This window comes from Dreissena polymorpha, chromosome 16, assembly GCF_020536995.1.
Source record: "Dreissena polymorpha isolate Duluth1 chromosome 16, UMN_Dpol_1.0, whole genome shotgun sequence".
NCBI classification, from domain to species: Eukaryota; Metazoa; Mollusca; class Bivalvia; order Myida; family Dreissenidae; genus Dreissena; species Dreissena polymorpha.
Window position 1 is genome coordinate 43,674,460 of NC_068370.1, and position 21,589 is coordinate 43,696,048.

Here is a 21,589-nt window from a genome sequence, read left to right on the forward strand (position 1 = left end):
AAAAAAGGGTAAAGTGTTGTCCCTGATAAGCCTTTGCAGACTGCAATCTGGGATGATACTTAAGGCACATGAATTAAGCCTGGGATGATACTTAAGGCACATGAATTAAGCCTGGGATGATACTTAAGGCACATGAATTAAGCCTGGGATGATACTTAAGGCACATGAATTAAGCCTGGGATGATACTTAAGGCACATGAATTAAGCCTGGGATGATACTTAAGGCACATGAATTAAGCCTGGGATGATACTTAAGGCACATGAATTAAGCCTGGGATGATACTTAAGGCACATGAATTAAGCCTGGGATGATACTTAAGGCACATGAATTAAGCCTGAGATGATACTTAAGGCACATGAATTAAGCCTGGTTTTCCAAGAGCACGGCTCATATATTTTGATCAACTCTCCAGGTCTGTACAAGTGTTCTTGTCAGCATAATAGTGCTCAATCAAAACAACACTTAATGACTATGTATTTGAATCTATGCATTATAAAGAGGCAAACTTAAGTTGTTGTTTTTTGTTTGTGTGGTTAATCAAAAAAGTTGTGTTGCCAGGATGCAATCAATCCCACGATTATCCCACTCCCTGTGCTATTTAGCGAAAAACAGCAATCTCAAAGTACTTTATAATATACACTGTAACTCCATTAAAACGCGGATGACGGGGTCCAAGCCACGCAAGAGCGTTATAAACGGACAGGGTTATAAGTTTTGAGCTCATTTATTGCAGGGGGCTATAAAAACAGGTATAGTATAGCCTAAATATAGGTCCTATGTATTGCCATGCTGTGTTGTCATCTGCAAATACATGCATATAAACCAAATTGTATTGATAACAGTATAAATACCGGTTTTCTAATGTGCACATTTATCCGATAATCCAAAAAAGTTACATCACTCAAAAAATAATAATCTTGAACATTAATGACCATAAATATGTTCAAAAATTTGATAAACACATCCATATGCGTACGTAATTTTTCAGAAGTGTAAAGAGAACAGTGCATTATGGGGCAGAGCTTTAATTGGACGAGCAAATTTAAATTTAGATTGAATGCAATACAATACATGTACAAATAAATGTTTTATTGCATCATAGGCAGTCATGCAAAAAACATGCTTTCCGGGGACTTTCTGATACCGTGCAAAAATGAAAGAGAATCTCTGTTAACAATTACACTGAGTCAGCATGTAACTAAATTGTCTGGATAATTTAATTAATTTCTCGTACATGAACAGAACGAGTGAATGACTAAATACTAGAATGATAAGGAAATTACAGAAAAACTTGTTTTATACTGTGCGCAGTATATTTCAAAGCCGTTCATTTATTAGAGTCAAACTTCAATCATATCAAAGTAAGAATGTTTATATCGATTTGAATAACTTATTGAAATTAGCGCACCCAACCACACCTTTATTGACATTACACAACAGATTAACACCAATTTACTGTTGGTATTTTTTAACCTCGAAGCGATTGAAATCAGTTCAACGGACGGTTTAATAAAGCAATCAAGATATAATCGCCGCCATCTTCGAATTGTCTGAAAATACATACAAGTTCAATAGCATGAATTTGAATCAGAAATGGAAAGTCGGAGATCCAAGCATCCCCCACGTTATATCGGACACAGCGTTATAACGGAGCGCGTTATATTGGAGTTACAGTGTAATAAATATAAGAATTTTCATAACATTCAATCTTTTCCTATAGTAATGCATGAACATAACGGCAATACCGTAGGTTTCCACGTATAGCGCGCATTTGTTTTACCTCCAAAATTCAAATTAAAAAGCTGGTGCGCGCTATACATTGATACAACGCTATCCTGACTGCTAACTTGGTAAAAAATATGTTGTGTAATTGTAAATAATCAAAATGGCCGCCATGTTTTTTTTCCAGAAAACTACCACCCTATAATCGTACAGACTGAGGGGCCATTGTCGAAACAACAAGAAGTCGCGGCTGGTAGATATGAATGCGGTAGAAGAAGTTTTGGTCAAAAATAAATTTGTTTGAATAAACTTGCGGACATTTCTTTGTTTGTGTTTTTACACTTCTTTATTGATGAATTCCGATGGGGATTGTTGTCGACATTCCGGAGAGCAGGCAAGGGTAGGTGCGAACGAGGTCTTTTTTGCAGGTAACGGTAGGTGTGAAAGGGGGTCATTTTGCACTTCGTAATTGGCAGATGTTATTGAGTAATATGTGCCACGACTTGTTAAGACGCTAATTGACATTTGAGACGATAATTGACACTTGAGAACCTGAAGATATGCAATTGCATTTTGTGTGTATAAATATTGAACGTTCAACAGTGGTGTACCTCAACAACTGTATCCCCGTCTCCCATGCGACATTCAAATTTACTGTAATGCCCATGCTTTCCCCGAGGAAAAATCACACGATGTACACTAATTCTTATTTTCTCACGTTTTTCACTAAATGCACATGGACTGTTAATCTTTTGCTAGAAAATTACAAAATTGTCAGAAAAGTATAGTGCTATGCAATCCATGCTCCTAATCATAATGACGCTTCCTATTTTGAATGCTTAATTAAGCTTTCCAATGCCCCGGATTATTGGATTGTGCAATAGTAAAATGGCGGCCATTTTCGGTCCAATTTGTTGGTTTTATTGTCTTTAAATATTTTTTTCTCCATTTTTGCATTTAAAAAACAGCCTGCGCGCTATACACGTGAGCACGCTATACGTGGAAACCTACGGTAATTCCATAAATATGAACGAAAGTCATAGTTCTGGTACTTCCCACTTCCTCTCAAATACTTTTATCATTATATGAGCGTTCATTTGAATCCCTATAATACTTTCAGAGATAAGATCTCCAAGACAAAAATTACCCTTTGTAATGGGGGGGGGGCTGCAAAGGAAAGGGCCTTGCACTCTGCAATTAATCACAAAGTTCTTGGTAACTCTATAAAATTTTATCAACAGTTGTTATCAAATCATTAAGTACAAAGTACACAAAAAGAGCAATAACTATCTAAATACTGAAGAAAGAGTTATGGCACTTATAATCTGCACTCCTTCTCAAAGCCCTTTATAAATAGATGAAGTTCCATTTAAATCTATGTAAATCCATTCTATGATTTGCAAGTTATTCTTTGCACGAGATAAAATTGAAAGTATGTTGTTCTGTTTTCTTCACAAAACATGAACAAAAGGCAATCCCTCCAACAAAATTTGTTTACAGTTCTTGCAGCTTCAATTCATCTTAATGTCTCAAATCAATATGTGAATTTTATATTTATCCCTTAAATAGTTATGAAAGTATGCTTTGACATGAACAATAAACAAAGGATCATAAGACTGCTGTTATACAAAAAGAATAATCCATTATCTTCCTGCAATTCTTACATCTTATTTATCCTATTTCCTGGTTTATCTCTTTGTTTTCCCAATCCTAATCACTGGGTAAAATAAAAAGCATAAAAATAAACAAGAGATTGTCAAGCAATATGGCCCCCTACCGGTTAAACTCCACCATTTTCAGATTTTTTTATTTGTTGTCATAGCAACCAGAATTCTTGATGCAGGAACAAAATGAAATGATGTGCATAATCTCCATATTGCCATCTATCCATGTTTCCAGTCTCATGAAAAAATATGAAGAACTTTTAAAGTTATCACAGGATCCAGAAACGTGTGACGGACTGACAGACAGACTGACAGAGCACAAACCATAAGTCCCCTCTGGTTTCGCCAGTAGGGGACAATAAATGCTTCACTCAGAGTCTGATGAAATGTTGCTGGGCTTGGTGTCAATTTTTAGGAGGGGGTAGTGAGAAGTGCAAAAAGTCACTTAGAAGACATCTTACTAGAAGACTGTCGATGTTAAGCTCAGAGCTCGGACTCTTGATCCTGGACTCGAGTGTCTCCAACCGCCGATGTTGGGGTGGTATTCCACTCATAGTTCTCTCAGGTTACTATCAATCTGAAACAAGGCAAAGGGGCTAATGGTAATACCATTTAAGCACAAGTGTATGCATGACATCTAAATGAATTTAAATCTGCATTTCATAAAATAATTCCTATTTTAGACATTTACCTGTATGTAAAGAACTTAAAGCTGAAAAGGGCCAATCACTGGGCATTATTTTTTTCTAAATCAATTAAGACTATGCTAAGTTTTGTGAAATAAAAAAATGGTGATCATTTTACCTCAAAATCACAACAAGAGGGCCTAAAAGGCCCAAAGTTGCTCACCTGAGATTCAAAGGAACTGACCTGTTCTGTGCAGCCCAAGATATCATTAGAACAATATGTTCTTACCAACTTTCATGACTAGTGAACACCCTGGCAGCCACGTTTTTCAACAGACCAGAACCATTTTCATACACATCCAAGATATCATTTAAACAAGTATACTGACAAAGTTTCATGAAGATTCATTAAGTCCATATAAGGAAAAATGTCCCGCCCACTGGTGGCCATGTTTTTCAGGCAACTGGAACCACTTTCGAACTTGTCCAAAATATAATTAGGACAAATCTTCTGACAAAGTTTCATGATGATCGTATAATGAATATGGCTTCTAGAGTGTTAACAAGGTTTAACTATAGCTATATAAGGAAAAATGCCAAGCTCCCTTGGCGGCCATGTTTTTCCACCAACCGGAACCATTTTCTAACTCATCCTAGATATCATTGGGACAAATCATCTGACCATGTTTCATGATGATCGGACAATAAATGTGGCCTCTAGAGTGTTAACAAGGTTTTACTAAAGCATGATATATAGCCATATTAGGAAAAATGCCCCGCCCCCTGGTGGCAATGTTTTTTAAGCAACCGAAACCATTTTCAAACTCATCAAAGATATCATTAGGACAAATCTAACGAAGTTTCATGAAGATCGGAAAATAAATGTGGCCTCTAGAGTGTTAACAAGGTTTTGCTATAGCAATATCTAGGTTGGCGCTAAGGAATAAAAATTAGTAGCCAAATTTCAGCACTACGATCACGACCCACATTATAACCTTATTTGCTCAATGAACGACATAATCATTATCATGAATCTATAGGCATCAATAATGACTGTATTAAATTATCAATGAAGACACATTTAAATAAATTATTTGTTACGTGAAATCAAATAATTTCATGTTTTTTTTATTTCCATTTATATTTATTTTCATGCACTGGCATAAACGTATACAATGTTAGAACTTTCAGATATGCCCGGGTCTTTGATTGGGTGGGTCTTGCGTAACTCCTATTCGCCCCCCCCTTCTCCCAATAATTTTTGCCGTAGTCTGGTGCTTCTTGATTCTTGAAAAATACATTTACTGCAATGTATTCTTGAATTGACATATTTTTCCATAGTTGCAATATAGAATTTATTTAAACGTACCGGTAAGTTGCAATATATAATTTATTCAAACGTACCGGTAAATTTGTAAGTCTTAAATACTGCATGTACTGAGCGGCTAGGCTATATTTAGTTACACATCGTCTGTTTTAAAAAAAGCATGCTTTGCATGCGTAGAACTTGGCATTGCAGACGACAACAATAATTTCGCGCTCTTTCTTATAACACGGGTTCTACATGGCATACCGGTATTAATGCATAGTGAATAGTTATTATCACGTGGTTGTAGTAAAAGGGTGTAAATCAGTTCTACAAATAGACATGATAAAATATACATGCACTGGATTTAATTTGTTACCGCATCAAATTATTAACGGGTTTTGTTTTTCACAACTTACTCGCCGTAAGTAAATTTACACTGCTCACCAATTGCAATTAACTTCTCATAATTAATGATTGTTTACAGTACGGTAAATAAGTGATGATGATGCCCGAAACCGCCTTTAATGTACTGCTTTATTTACCGGTTTTATAACACGTATTAATGCTACAACTGTGATTCATTGTTAATAAACCTGCAATAAACGCTTACTCTGTGACCGATGTCAATCAAAAATAATAATCGCTATATAACTCCGCCTCCATAAACATTCTCGTAGCCGATTGGACGTTAAATATCACAGTTTGGCGACTGGAAAGTTACCCGAAAATTTCCAGTGATGCATCTGTCAGCATGCATGACTGTGTTATGTGGCTTAAATATACGATAAGGGCATCCGGTTATCTCTTATCAGTGGACTATCTATTACCACCTGGAGCTTTTATGGCGGTTACATGTGGAAATCGGTACCGAGTTCTCTTTAAAAGAAGGGAATATTATATACTTATAGAGAAATATCAGGGTATTTTGCAATCGCCATTTTCATTCACATTTTAAACTTTAATGGCCAGCTGAAATATTCAATCGCCTTTGGCGATTTTGGAGATCGGAAACGCTAACATAGAATATAAAGAAAAATTCCCCGCCAACTGGCAGCCATGTTTTTCAACCAACCAGCATCATTTTTAACTCGTCCAAGATATTATTGGGGTGAATCTTCTGACCAAGTTTCATGAAGATCGGACAATAAAAGTGGCCTCTAGAGTGTTAACAAGATTTTACTATAGCCATATAAGGAAAAATGCCCGGCCCCTCGGCAGCCATGTTTTTCAAGCAAACGTCACCATTTTCAAACTCATCCAAGATATCATTGAGACCAATCTTCTGACCAAATTTCATGAAGATTGGACAATAAATTTTTATGTGGCCTCTAAAGTGTTCACAAGGTTTTACTATAGCCATATAAGGAAAAATGCCTCGCCCCTTAGCAGCCATGTTTTTCAAGCAAACGTAACCATTTTTGAACTCATCCAAGATATCATTGAGACCAATCTTCCGACCAAATTTCATGAAGATTGGACCATAAATGTGGCCTCTAGAGTGTTAACAAGGTAAACTGCCCCGCCCACCTGGCGGCCATGTTTTTTGACCGATCTGGACCATTTTTTAACTCTTCCGAGATATCAATAAAACCAATGTTTTGACCAAGTTTCATGATGATTGAGCATATAAGGAATTCTGCCCCGCCCCCTGGCGGCCATGTTTTTCCACGGACCGGAACCATTTTTGAACTCAACCAACATAACATTTAGACAAACATTTTGACAAAGTTACATGAAGATTGGGCATCAAATGTGACTTTACAGTGTTCACAAGGTGTTTTTTTTTTTACCTAGTGACCTAGTTTTTGACCCAGCATGACCCAGTTTCGAACTCAGTCGAGGTATCAATGGGACAAATGTTCTTACCAAATTTTATGAAGATCAGACAATAAATGTGCCCTATAGAGTGTTCCCAATGCAAAATGGTGACGATGCACGACGGACAAGAAGCGATCACAAAATCTTGAATATTGAAATATTGCAAAAGTGTACATTAAATTAGCGATTTTGACCCATATATTTGACCTTTGACCTTGAAGGATGACCTTGACCTTGAGCTTTCACCACTCAAAATGTGCAGCTCCATGAGATACATATGCATGCCAAATATCAAGTTGCTATCTTCAATATTGCAAAAGTTATTGCAAATGTTAAAGTTGGCGCAAACAGACCAACGTACAGACCAACCAACCAACCAACAGACAGGGCAAAAACAATATAGTGGGGGACATAAAAAGCAAACTATGAATTCTTTGTTTATTCATTTCTGATTGTTGTTGTCTAACACCTTCCATTGTTTGTAAAACTTGCAATAGGGTGCATCACACTTTGAAGCGTTTACAGTACACTCCACGCGTTTTCCCCAATTTCCCTCGCTACTCCGCGGGGATTGACCTGGAGGGAGATTAAGAAAATCCCGCGATACGTGGTGTTTGCATGATTTTGGACGCGACGGTTAACAATCGGCAAAACTGATAAGCCGACGCAGCGGCCCTCGGCATTGGCAACGCGGGGGAAACTCCGCGTTTTACGAGATAAAGATCAATTTAATTTTGTTTGACTTCCTGATTTTCAAATAAAATAACATTCATTACAAGTACATACATGTACATGTAGTATAATATTTACAATTAAAAAACCCAACCAAGATAGATCGATCCCGACGTGGTTGTAGAAGTAGTTGTTGTATAGAAAACTCGTTGATTTACGACAAACAAAACGTCGTCTTTTAACTAATACTTACCAATTAATATAAACACAGTTTGCAACATTATTTTGATAATTTAATCCAAAGTTTTCATGTTAGCAGGTGATTTTCTATACTGAACATGTAAACAAATGACCCAATTAAAAGTTGCGATCCATTAAAAGTATCGCAAATCTGTGTGAAATTACAGTTTGACGATATCAAAGGAAAGCCGCTTCCTGTCTGAAGGCATAACTTACTCAAGTAAACACGTTCAACGAATGCATAAGGAATGGTTTTAATTGTCGGAACAAAGTCGATTCTCTGCTCACTAATGCATTTATTTTCTCTTTGTAGGTAGGTTATTCTATTGATTGCTAAAAGAAGGTAGTAACTATTGAGTTGATAGTTGCATTAAATATTCACAGTTGTATTCTAAATGCGCCGACATTCAAAACAATGTTTACCAGTAATTATGGACCAAATCGGCAGAGTGACATTCACACATGTTAATCCCTTTTGTCAAAACACCGCAGACAGCAGTCTACACAATAGGTCAGTATACAAGCTTTGCGTGTTTTCATAACGTCAAACACTTAATCCAGTTCCGCCCAGATGTCTTCTTTAATCAGTTTACAGTACAATTACTGTTAAAATAATTACTGTACTAAAATACCATTACGATAAAGATTCGGCGTGTTCGATTTGAAATTATTTTGGAGGAAATATCAACTTATTCGCGATATCATTTTGTTTTGAAATCAACAGAATAAAGTGTTCTCTGCGCTACAAAGTTTGCATCAAGAAATCAATACACGCACGCTTTGCAGGAGTATACCTTGACCTTGTACATTGCAGCATAATTTTCGCGCGCTTTTGTCGAGAAATATACATGATGACTGTATATTGGAAGCATTTGTAAACGTCGTGTTAACATTAAAAATCTTAGTGTGTTTCGGATTACTAATTATTACATGTATTCTCATTTGGAAATTTTACAAAACATTTATCCTTGCGTTATATGTATTATGATTTAAATATTAATTTGTCAAAACGCATGACATGTCAAATATTCATTCATATTGTAGACGTACCTGTGAATTAAAAAACATAATTTTCATACGTATTAATGTTCTATACAATTGTCTTTATTTTTATACAGTATTTAAACAATTTTTAATAACAATGTTTTTATTTTTTGGCATGCCCAGTAGCACACTGCTAACGAGGCGTTGCGCGTCGGTCACTGATAAGAACGGAAAGTGTCTGCATTTACCGACTAGCCTAAAGTAATACACGCCGTGGAAATTAGCGAACTCGGCGTAACGCCGAGCTTTTTATAGAGTTCATCTCGCTCTACCAACGCCGCGTGAACACTCGCTAGCAGAAAAAAAAACCGCGGAGGGAGCGCGTTTTTGGGGGAAAACGCTTGGAGTGTACTGTAGTATTTGTCACAGTTATTCTACTGAGAAGGGGTAGTACCATTTCGGTAGATAGTTGAACAGTTAATTGGCACTATCCCTGGTAATTGTCATAACGCTTATGCTATCAGGCGAATCCACTGTTTAATACCGGTTTACAAGGTTATTTACCCAATAACGCAAATGTAATGGTCCATTGCCCTCACAGTGCCTTCTCCAGGAATTTGTTCAGGCGCCCCGGGGCCGACTGGGGGTGGGTTCGGGAGGGGTGTCCCCTGCCGACGTTGATTTTTTTTAATTTAATGTGTCAATTCACGTTTTGTGGTGCTTTATAACTCAAAGAAAAACAGCGTCAAAAGACACGTCATTAGGTGCGCTATGACTCTTCAAAAAAATCCCCCAGTCATTTAAAAATATTTTTATTTTTTTTATTGTTTAATTGTTTTAAAACTTTTCCGCACAGATAGTAAAAACCCGACTTGAACGATTCCCCAATACACCCGTTTCAACCCGACTCTATTACTGTATACTTACTATTTTTCAAGTTTCTATTTATTACCCGATAATCCCGTTTATTCCGTTTTTATCAATCTCTTTCTGGTAAATATTTACGATTAAAGCTTTCAGTTATTTCTTTAACATAAACCTTGCCATTTTTTAAGTGACTATTTATAGATTTGATGAAATATTGCCTCTGAATATGCGTCAATCCCCTGACCTGTTGTGTGCTTGTTAAAAAGCTCAATACACGCCACTTGTATGCAATAGACGCGACGTTGTACATGCTGCATAATTTTCGCGCTCTTTTTAATTGAAAAAAAGATTCGACACAAAATAAATTTGCACTGCTAATTTGAAGCAAAAATATTTAACGTTGCGGTAACATTTACATTCGGAAGTGTGTTTCGGATTAAAAACGCGTTAACATCGACTTACGGTAATGGGTTTCGGATTACATATTTAATTATTCCCATTTGAGATTTCAACAAATATTAACCGTTGCGTTATAAATTCAACGATAATTTGTTTACACACTTTACGAGTCGAATAAATGTTTTGACGGAATTATGCATGAAATTCACTTTGTCCACGAGGATCACGGCCGGTTGTCATCATCAGTCTTCTAACTATCGATTATCGGACGAAACATTTACAAGTGTGCGTAATTAATTCAACGAAAATTTGTTAAAGCGCATTACATGTCGAATAAATGTTATTAAAACGAGGTGAATCAGTTCTATAAATGGACATATTGAAATATACATTTACTGGAATTAAATAAATTGTTATCACAAAATTGTAACCGGGAGTCATTTGCACAACTTACTCGCTATAATAATTAATTGTTTACCACTTGCAATTAATTTCTCGTATTAATTATGAGTCATAGGTAACACTTGTTTACAGTAAAAAGGTGTGATGATGATGCCCAAAACTGTCTTTAATGTTCTGTTCTATACTAATTACCGGTTTTATATAACTCAAATGGTACAACTTCTTGCTAATCAAGCTGCGATAAACTCTTACTTCATGCCCGACGTCAATCAAAAATAATGGTCGATAGTTAACCCCGCCCTCATAAGCATTCGCGTAACCGATTGGACAATGAACTTCACAGTTTGACGACTGGAAAGTTACCAGATACATCCTTGTCAGCATTTAAATGACCGTGTAATGTGGCTAGAATAATCGATACGCGCATCATGCTATTCTCTTATCAGTGGATTATCCATTACCCCATGTGGTGTTTATGGCGATTACTTGTGAAAGTAGGTACAGAGTGCTCTTTTAAAACAGGGAATATTGATACACTGATAGGGAAACCTTGATTTTTTTGGACAATCTCCACTTTCTTTTACTGAAGAATACACTGATCGGAAAATTTCCGAATGGCATGGGGAAGACCCTGCCTCAGGCATGCACCTGCCATGTTTTATAGTGCTGCAACAATACGCCAAAAACCGTATTGCAATATATTGTCACTTCAAAAACCCGTATAGCAATATATTGCAATATATTGCTAACTTGTACCAGAATTATAATTCGCCAGCTAATCACCAAAACCAACTTAATTACATGAACATAACTTTTGTAATTGTATGTTTAGATTCTGGTTATATCCTATTGGCAATTCTAGCCTTTTTACAAAATGCTTTATAAACACAATTAAATTGTTGCTAGTCTTTACAAAGCATTTTGTTATGCAAGATTAGTATTGTCATTTTGTCCATTGTATATACTCATTAAACATGCTGTGCAATTGTGTACTGTATAGTGTATACAATAAATCTCTGGGACATTAACATTAATTGATTATAAATATGCTGCAAGTTCAATATTACCAAGTCATTATTTTATTCAAACTGGTAAAGCATATGTTTTGCTCAGTTTACAGTTCAACTATTCTTGCTGACTCCCATGTAACAACGCTTCTCTGTAAACTAGACTTTTTAGAATGCTATTTTTACGTAACAATTTAGTTTACTAAACACCGATTTGTTTTGCTCAAATTGATATAATTATTTTGGATGACTTTTCTGGACGAAATGTGAAGATTTTTGTAGAATTTTCATACCGGTATGAGGAAAATCGTATCGCAATACAATATGCAGATTGCGTATTGCGATATACATTTTGTATACCGATAAACCGGTATATTCTTGCAGCACTAATGTTTTATGATGTTAATCTTGTTGTAAAACCCCATGATTAAAGTGTCATTAGATATCGAAAACAGGACCAAAATTTGGTGAAATAGCGCTGTAAAATATACTAAACTTAAAGACATAATTATGGACAAAACCTTGTGTGTCCGAAAATTAAGAGTCATGAAAAATAATTATTCTTGCTAAAAAAGGGGTGTCCGAAAAATTACCGTATACCGCAGTTTCGTGACAACAACGATAAATTTAGCCCTGCTTGTGTATTTTCATACTTCCGAGCGCATATCCGGAGCATGTCGCAATAGAGCGACAGGTAATTTGAGGTAACCCCTGCTCCCAGATCTTCCCAACCTCCGAACTTATCCAATCGGCGATCTATATTGGTCAAGTCAGCATTCTCTTTACCCACATAAAGCCTGCCTAAAGGCGGAATGTCATTGTAATGGAAAATCGTTTTTGACCAATGTAAGAGCCAGGGAAGAATCTACATGCGGGTCTATGACGCACAAATATCAAAATAGAAGCATAGTTTTGAAATATGTGCGTCCACTTGGACGCATTGCTGAAACGAATCCGTTAATGCATACGCGAATCACGATAAGTGCGAACCATCTTGGGTATGAGTCAAAAGTGTAGCGATGAACGCTGAGTTTAACCGAATGATGCTTGAAGACTGCAACAAGTCATTTGATTGGCTCTAGTCGAGCCGCTGCTGTATACTACGAACCAATTAGAATCAACCTTTTAAAGAGAGTGTGTTCTGATATTTTCTAGAGTCCCCGGCTGAAGGCCTGCTTTAACTTAGTTATAAATAATACAGACAAGAAATGTGTTTGTCAGAAACACTATGTCCCCTTCTGCGCCGCTTTGACTTAGTATTTTGACCTTTGACCTTGGAGGATGACCTTGACCTTTCACCACTCAAAATGTGCATATCCATGAGATACATATACATGCCAAATATCAAATTGCTATCTTCAATATTGCAAAAGTTATTGCAAATGTTAAAGTTGGCGCAAACCGACAGACCAACCAACCAACAGACAGGGCAAAAACAATATGTCCCCCACTATAGTGGTGGGGGACATAAAAAATGCTTCAGAAATAAGGTGTTGCAGCTAAATCCAAAACAAACAACTCTAAACTTTAAAAACGGTAGGTCAACAGCTCGCAATTCGACGTTAACAATAATATTATCAAGCTTGCAATTCGTATGTTAACAATAATATTATCATTGATTTGAATCTAGTTGAAATGTTGTAACAGGTTTTATTCATGTAACAGATAATGTTATAGCCTATGTGAGGCAAACAAAATAGTGATGACCCTGAATTTGCTTTTTTGGTTTCAACATGTTTTTGAGATTATTAAAAGTTTATTGCAAAATATAGTTATTGAGCTAGTGTGATTTAGACTCATATTCTTCACTACTTGGTATCTTTCAAAACTTGGGACCCATTCTTTTTCAAGGTGGACTCATTAAGTGTGGCCTGGGACTCATTGGTCTAAAATCTGCGAGTTCAGGGACCCATAGATAGTAAATTATAGATTATTCCCTGAAGAGCACACTTTGAATGAGCGACAACACTCGTAAGCAGTCATACTTGCAGTAGGAATTTAACTTTTCTTTCTACTAGCAGAACATTGCTAGCAGCTTAAATATCAGCTCACAAAATCAAAAACATTCTCGCAAATTTTGCTAAAAACATAAATAAAAGCAAATTTGGACATTAGTTTAGTACTATTAAAACTAAATAAAATATGACATCAACCACAAGTTTGGGTGTTATACATGAAGTTCTTTTTCCCACTTTTCACTGTTTTCGTGGAAGAATTTAATTTCCGTTTTTTTTTCTCTCAACTCAACAGTTAACTTTGCTTTATATTTCGTATTGTTATTTCAATCTGTGGGCAAAAAGAAACTATTTGTTTTTCGCTTCGACGACATGACTGTTCAGGTTTTTTGTCTTTTATAGTGAACATGTGTGGATAATCGACTGTTTCATGTTCTTTGTACCAATACAATCCTCATATATGTACTATAAGTATACCAGTCTATATACAAGGTGCGAGCTTCCGCATATGGGTATTTGGACGTTCTATTGATTGACCTGCGGTTTAGCGTTCACAACGTCGAGCGCATTTAGCAATATAACTCTTTTTTTCACTATTTCTTCACTCGCAAAAAATTCTAGTGGCTTAAAACTTAACTCGCAATCGGTATTTTTCACTCGCATTTTGTGAGTGTGCTAGTGTTAATTTCGAGCCGTCATACAGACGGAGAGTGACGTAATTTTCATAAGTGTGTGATTTTATGAAATTTGTTGGCTTTGTTATCTAAAACACTCATCGGTCCCTACAGTGTACACGTCCACAATGCAATCTTGGCCACTTACGCAGAACACTGATGATGGCAACCGGGTGTAATCCTCATGGATATTGTGCATTTCATGCATTATATGGTAAAAACATTTATTTGACTCATAATGCTTGTTCAATTAATTACGCATAACTGTAAATGTTTCGTTCGATTCTCAAAGAACATTATTAAATTTGTTATCCGAAACACGCTTCAGAATTTTAATGCTAACGCGACATTAACAAATTCAAGCCTCAAATAAACAGTGCTTTATCATTTGTCTCAATAAAAAGCGCGCGAAAATTATCAGCCATGTAATCCGTCGCATAGAAAGTGTGGGTGCCCTTCAGGCCATTTACGCGTGTTCAGTAGAAAAAAATATGCACGGATTGGACGTTATTTCATCACATTTTTAAATAGTAACAAATGCCAAAATGTATTTGATACTTAAGAAGAATGGCGAATGTTTGTGTTTCTTGAAATTCTTGAGCACTTTTATCGTAAAAATTTATCAAAATTAACAAAGCATATGTTAAATGTCATATTTCAAACAAAAATATTTATCTGGTCTGAGCTTATGTTGGCTACTGCTTCATAAACATATTATCTTTGAAATACTTTAGTCTTTATAATAAATATATATATTTACACTTTAGTCTTTATAATAAATATATATATTTACATCAAAATGGATTGAATATAGAGCTAGTAAAATTATGGTTATGTATCTGTTGTGGTTATTATTACCTGGTTAATAAGAACTGCTGGAAATATTAACATACACAAAAGAAATATAATTATGTGTACTACAGCAGGGGTCTACAAATTGTTTTTCAGAAACTTGCCCTGCAGGGCAAGCAGCTAAGAATTTCCACTTGCCCTGCTGAAATATGTACTTGCCCTGCAATTTATTGAAAAAATGCAATAAATCAGTAACTATATGCCTTATTGTGATTTTCTATTGGTTATTAAATAGAACTGTTAGTGTTAACTCATGAACTTCAATAAAGTTAATAAACTGTTTTAAAACACTTTTAACTTGTTTGTTTTTCATTTTGCCTTCATGGTCATGATCATTATGATTACTTTTTAGGAGCATTGGAGAGTCTGAAACGCATTTTGTTAAACTCAAACAAGCCTCTGTGTGTACAAAAGGCAGTTTTCTCTTTGTCATTTTGGTCCATTAAAACTTGCCAAAATCTTTAAATGTAAAGATGTGAAGAATTTAGACAAATTTTTTAGCAGTATTAAAATACCGTATACCCTACTGTATAGGATACATTCTTGGAACAAACCGGTATCGGCGCATAACAGGAACATGACTAATTTTAGCGCAGTGTGCAATAATCAACATCCGGTTGATTTTTAATTGCCGATTAAACGTTGTTTTGTTTGGCAGAAATGTTTTATAATCTTTTCGGCCAGAAATGCCACTCGCCCTGCAGGACGAGCGCTGCCAGAATATTCACTCGTCTGGAGCCGATTTCTACTCGTAATTACGAGAGGGCGAGTGGATTTGTCGATCCCTGTACAGTGGTATACTGCAATAATGTGATACACATATATGTGTGTTGTAATGCCCTACATGCAAACCCTAGAGTCCGAGTCTATCCACTTTCTCCCTAAAGTCTCCTCACTTCTCCCTAAAAAATCAGTGTCCAGGGAGAAGTCACTTCTCCCTAAAATTTGAGCCCATTATGAGCCCTGTGATGTTCATTAAATACACCTAAACAGTTACACTAAATGAAGACGCAAATTAATAAGCATTGCCACTGTCCATGAAACCTGTGAACAAAACAGACGAAGCTAGTATCAACGGATAAGAAGATGCTGATAACTGCATTGTAGGCTGAGTTAGAAAATCAATATTGACCACTCACGGAGCAAATCACTGCAAACAGTAGCTTGTGGGAAAAGTTAAGGGATTAAATGACCAAACTTACAGTTGAGATTAGTATATTCCATGTTTTAGAAAACAGCATACAAGCACATTATAGGATGTATAAGAGACTTCCATCATTTGTACCATTGACATACGACTGGCGTGTTAAATTGAGGGTGTAATTTATGGCAAATTTTCAATCCCCTGTTAAAGCTAAAAATATTTTACTTTAATGGTGACAAGGCAAACACAAACATAGCTAAAGAAACTTCAGCGTACAGTTTATATAGTATTGACAGACCTGTACGCTGAAGCTAACCCCGTATGGAAAGTCAACCAGAGTCGTAACATATTTATGTCACGCTATAAATCAAACAAGAGTTCCGCGGTCGGAGATGACCGCATTGAAGCCGGATTTTTGATTTAAATGACAGGAAAGTACCTTTCGTGTTTTTGTCAATGCAATACTTAAATTACTGAAATATTGTTCAAAGGTCAAAATGAAATGTAAGTACTTTTCAAGGCATGAGCAAACCTTGTGTTATGTTTTGAATGCATGCATATACATGAACAACAATAACATTTAAGGTCACAAATATGAACTTGAATTGACAATTAGGAAAGTTTGATCTCAATTTTTTTATTAGCAAATTAGTAACATATTGTTTGAAGTTTCCATCAATTTCATTATCAAATGTAAGAAAATAAACTTAGATGAAATAATACTATTTATTGTTTTGCTTTCACATACCTACACAGAAATCCAGACAGCCTTATGATCACTCCAAAAGGTTTCTATCACACCAGTTCTAGCAGATAGATTGGACACATAAATATGATCCAAGCTTGAATGATAGTCTGTGGCATACCAAAGTTATAACATGAAATAAGAACTTTAACATTTTTACATTCAAGGTCACAGTGACCTTGACCTTCAAATGAATGACCTTGAAATGTCCAGTGGTTACTTACTAGTTCTGGCCAACCTTCATGTCAAGTTTCAAGACTCTAGGTCCAAGCATACCAAAGTTATAACAACTTTAACATTTTTACATTCAAGGTCACAGTGACCTTGACCTTCAAATGAATGACCTTGAAATGTCCAGTGGTTACTTACTAGTTCTGGCCAACCTTCATGTCAAGTTTCAAGACTCTAGGTCCAAGCATACCAAAGTTATAACAACTTTAACATTTTTATATTGAAGGTCACAGTGACCTTCACCTTCAAATGAATGACCTTGAAATGACCAGTGGTCATCTGTTAATCCTGGCCAACCTTCATGTCAAGTTTGAAGACTCTAGGTCCAAGCATACCAAAGTTATACCATGAAATAAGAACTTTAACATTTTTACATTCAAGGTCACAGTGACCTTGACCTTCAAATGAATGACCTTGAAATGACCAGTGGTTACTAACTAGTTATGGCCAACCTTAATGTCAAGTTTCAAGACTCTAGGTCCAAGCATACCAAAGTTATAACAACTTTAACATTTTTTATATTGAAGGTCACAGTGACCTTGACCTTCAAATGAATGACCTTGAAATGACCAGTGGTCATCTGTTAATCCTGGCCAACCTTCATGTCAAGTTTGAAGACTCTAGGTCCAAGCATACCAAAGTTATACCATGAAATAAGAACTTTAACATTTTCGAGCACGCCGCCACCCCGCCCGCCCGCCCGCCCCCCCGCCCGCCCGACAACATCAATCTATAAGCCGAGATTTTTTCGAAAAAAATCCGGCTAAGAAAGCTCATTTTCTTGGATACATTTCTACATATATTGGTGAATGAATATAAATTACTGCATCGAGGAATATTTTAAGGTTCAAATGTGTCAAATGCATCTTACAATAGATGAAAATAACTCTCATCAGTCTGAAATTCACAATTTTGACGCCATTGTCGCTTTGCCACGTGACGAGTTTTCATTCGGATACTTTCGGATAAACCTTGACATGTTATGCTGAAATTGTAAACATTACTTTCGTTTTCTGAAATCTATTATTTGTCATTAACAACTTACGTCTGGTGGATGATAAGACTGATTTCATTGTGAATCAGGTAGTTTTATATAATATTTACTTTGACTTTGTATTGACACTACAATTTGTTAACAAAATAAGCCAGAATAATTAAAATACCGGGAAATGTCATTCTGAATTTGAAAACACCTGAGCACATGGTTTGTTACTAAAAATAGAAATAACGTCATATGACCGTGAAATCTCGGGAGATTCGCATTTCAAGAAAGTCTGTCAGATCGCTGTTTTTCTCGATATGTAAGAGCAGAATAGATACATTTTAAATGTTTAAGATAGTATTTTGTGAAAGAATATATCAGTTAAATGTGAAAAATGTCAATCTTTCCAATCAAGTGGTTGATTTGGGCCAACAACTCCATTTAAAAGCTGTTTTGGACCGGTCTTTGTTAATTGTCAACTTTTCGGGAATTTCTGGTTGACTTTCCTAATGGGGTTGGTCCATAACTATAAAGTCGCACCAGTCAAAAATCATAAAAAGCGACATTTAAAGTTATGGAAGCCAGAACTAACACAAACAGTGAATAGGTCCAACATTGTGAAATGCAATCCATCCTGTAGTGGGTGTGGTTGATTCATGGAAAATACATATGGAAAATAATGTTATAAAAAAGTTCACTACCAACTGCATTGCTTTAGAGCTAACTCTATAGCATGGCAGTTAAGAGTGATTATCACAAACATCAATTGCACATTCTAATTTCATCATTTAGTCTGGTGTGATTTTTTTGCTCATTGGTGCACAGTGATATTTTAATATGCGAAAAAAAGTTGGAAAATAGTCAGTTTGGTCACCTGTGAACATTTTTTTCTGATAAAATTGTGAATGCTCTATTGTAATGACAACACATACTCAGTGTAGTAAAAACATGGTTCAAATTATAGTCCGCTTGGAAATCGTAGCATACAAACATGACTATCAGGCACATAACACTAGGTTGAGTTTGTAAACAAATGAAAGTGAATCAGCGCGAATGCCAATGGCGGAAATCAAATATCGTTAATAAATTTTGAAGATTTTGCGTTATCAAAAATCTGACGCAAATAGTTATTGAACTGCAAGTATAGAACATACAACATATTTTTTAGACGGGATGACATCACATAAACTCGAATGTCATATAGCATAAAACTACGATAAATACCTACATATTTTGCATATTTTGATGCGAACTTGAATGTGACGTAAATTTCAAGGGAGATGAAAAATGTTGACTCTTTTACGAAAGAGTATAGCGTTGTCGACGTCTATTTTTTACATTCATTTAGATGAACCAAGAAATACTTTAAAAACCAATATAAGGGGGAAAATCCTGACTGTGAAATAAAGGTAGACAAATTATTTGCCTGAGTTATTAAATAAAAAAAACAACGGTTTAAGTCCTGTTGTATTCTTTTTCCACTTAAAAGTCGCATATCCACCGTAGGAGATCAAAGACAATTATGCAGTTGTAGATCTTTGATGAAATGTTTGTTATGAAGTGCATGTATATTAAAGGGGCCTTTTCACAGATTTTGGCATATTTTGAAGTTTGTCATTAAATGCTTTATATTGATAAATGTAAACATTGGATCTTCAACGCTCCAGCTCCAGTGAAAAATCTAGAATAAAATTAAAAAAAGGAAAAAAAGTAGCCGGTTCCAGGGCTCTTACCAGTGACCCCCGGAGTCCTGGAGTTAGTCTGAAGTAAAAATGCATTAGCCCTCTCGGCTATTACGCCGGGTATACATACGATAAGTATTTTATACCTTATATAAGCAATCTTCGTAGTTTCGTAAATTTAAACGAAAACAACAGAACTCTCCAAATTATTCAATCGTTTCGCGTTGCAACGCTTTATAAGTTTTAGATTTTCAAATCGTCAAAAGATACATTTACTGGCAATATTGGACTATGGTAAATGTTCAGTAATACTGCTTCCTCACAAATATCATAACTAAAACGAAAATTTGCGAATCTGAAACAACTTTTTTCAATATTGTCAATTTACCGAACCGTGAAAAGATCCCTTTAAACCACATAAAAGTGTTCGTAGACACACATTTTAATACGTGTGATCACACCATAGGTGTCCTCGCGTGGCTTTTTATGAATTTGTTTCTTCGTCATAAAAATATTTGATAAAAAATATATGATTGAGGCGACGTCTTTTGTCCATTCATTGAAATAACACTGTCACATCCGCGTCATGCGAAAATCGGTCTTAAGGCGTATGTGGCCAGCCAGACGTTGATAAAAAATCTACGTCTCCGTGCCAGCGTAGCTCAGGCACAGTCTGCGCACTAGCGGAGTATGGTCAGGGGTGACGCTTACCGCTATAAAAAGCTAGGTATCTACCGAGTATCATCCCCAGAATGAATATCCTGACAATACTGTGTGGATACGCAGGCTGGACTTGAGCTACACTGGCAGCATATATTGCATAAGTTCCATTTTCGCTTGACGCGAGTCTGTAATTGTTGTATCGCATCATTAAACCACGATACTTCCCGATAAAAATTCAAATGACACTGTGTTATTAATAGCGAATAGACAATGTCGGTAGTCTATTCTGGCTTGCAGGACAAATTATCCGACAAGCCGCGTTGTTCACTCATGTGTGGCTATTTAACAATATTCCTTCTATCATGGACACTACTATTTCGGTAGTTTTGTATCACAATGAAAGGCATATGGCATTTACCGACATATGTTAATGCATTTGCAAAAAAAATCAAGTTATTTGATATTTTTTTTAAGCAATACTGTGTCTTTTGATATTACATTCCGTCTTTTCCCTGATTATTTACTTACCCAGCTCTGACCCGGATAGTCTTGGGGATGAAATATACCGGTAATGCGTACCGTAATTACTCAAAATTTTCTGACACCCAATTTTAGCCAAAATAATTTACATGACGCCTTATCTATGATTGCTCCGCCCACTTAATCACGTGGCTCAGCGGGAAGCAAACCTAGACAAGCTAACACCAAAATGGCTTCATTGCCTATATACTGCATGTAGATTAACGCGATATTCCGGATTATTTTTATGGACTTTTTGACATTATATGACACTTGTATAAGGGGTTTGTGTCATTTAGTTATTCTGCGAATGCAAAAAATATACGTTTATAGAGAACATCAGCTAATTATAACGGGTTTTTTGGTACATAAATAACGCTCTCAAACGGTTGCGCGCTGACCGAAATCGAACCTGTTATTACGTGTGATGT

The 21,589-nt window shown here is 36.0% G+C and overlaps 1 protein-coding gene across 11 annotated transcripts in view; it reads right to left on the minus strand.

Moving 5' to 3' along the window:
- Positions 1-19,565, minus strand: part of LOC127862021 (rho-associated protein kinase 2-like) — a 461,134-nt gene extending 441,569 nt beyond the window's left edge. For all 11 annotated transcript variants that reach the window (XR_008040404.1, XR_008040405.1, XR_008040402.1 and 8 more), the window contains exons 1-2: positions 19,523-19,565; positions 3,849-3,964 (exon numbers count right to left, since the gene is read on the minus strand). Coding sequence is in view for 4 of the 11 variants with exons in the window: in XM_052400942.1 (XP_052256902.1) it covers positions 3,849-3,941 (93 nt within the window). In the remaining 7 variants the exon portion in view is untranslated. The remainder of the gene's footprint in view (positions 1-3,848; positions 3,965-19,522) is intronic.
- Positions 19,566-21,589: the final 2,024 nt, after the last annotated feature.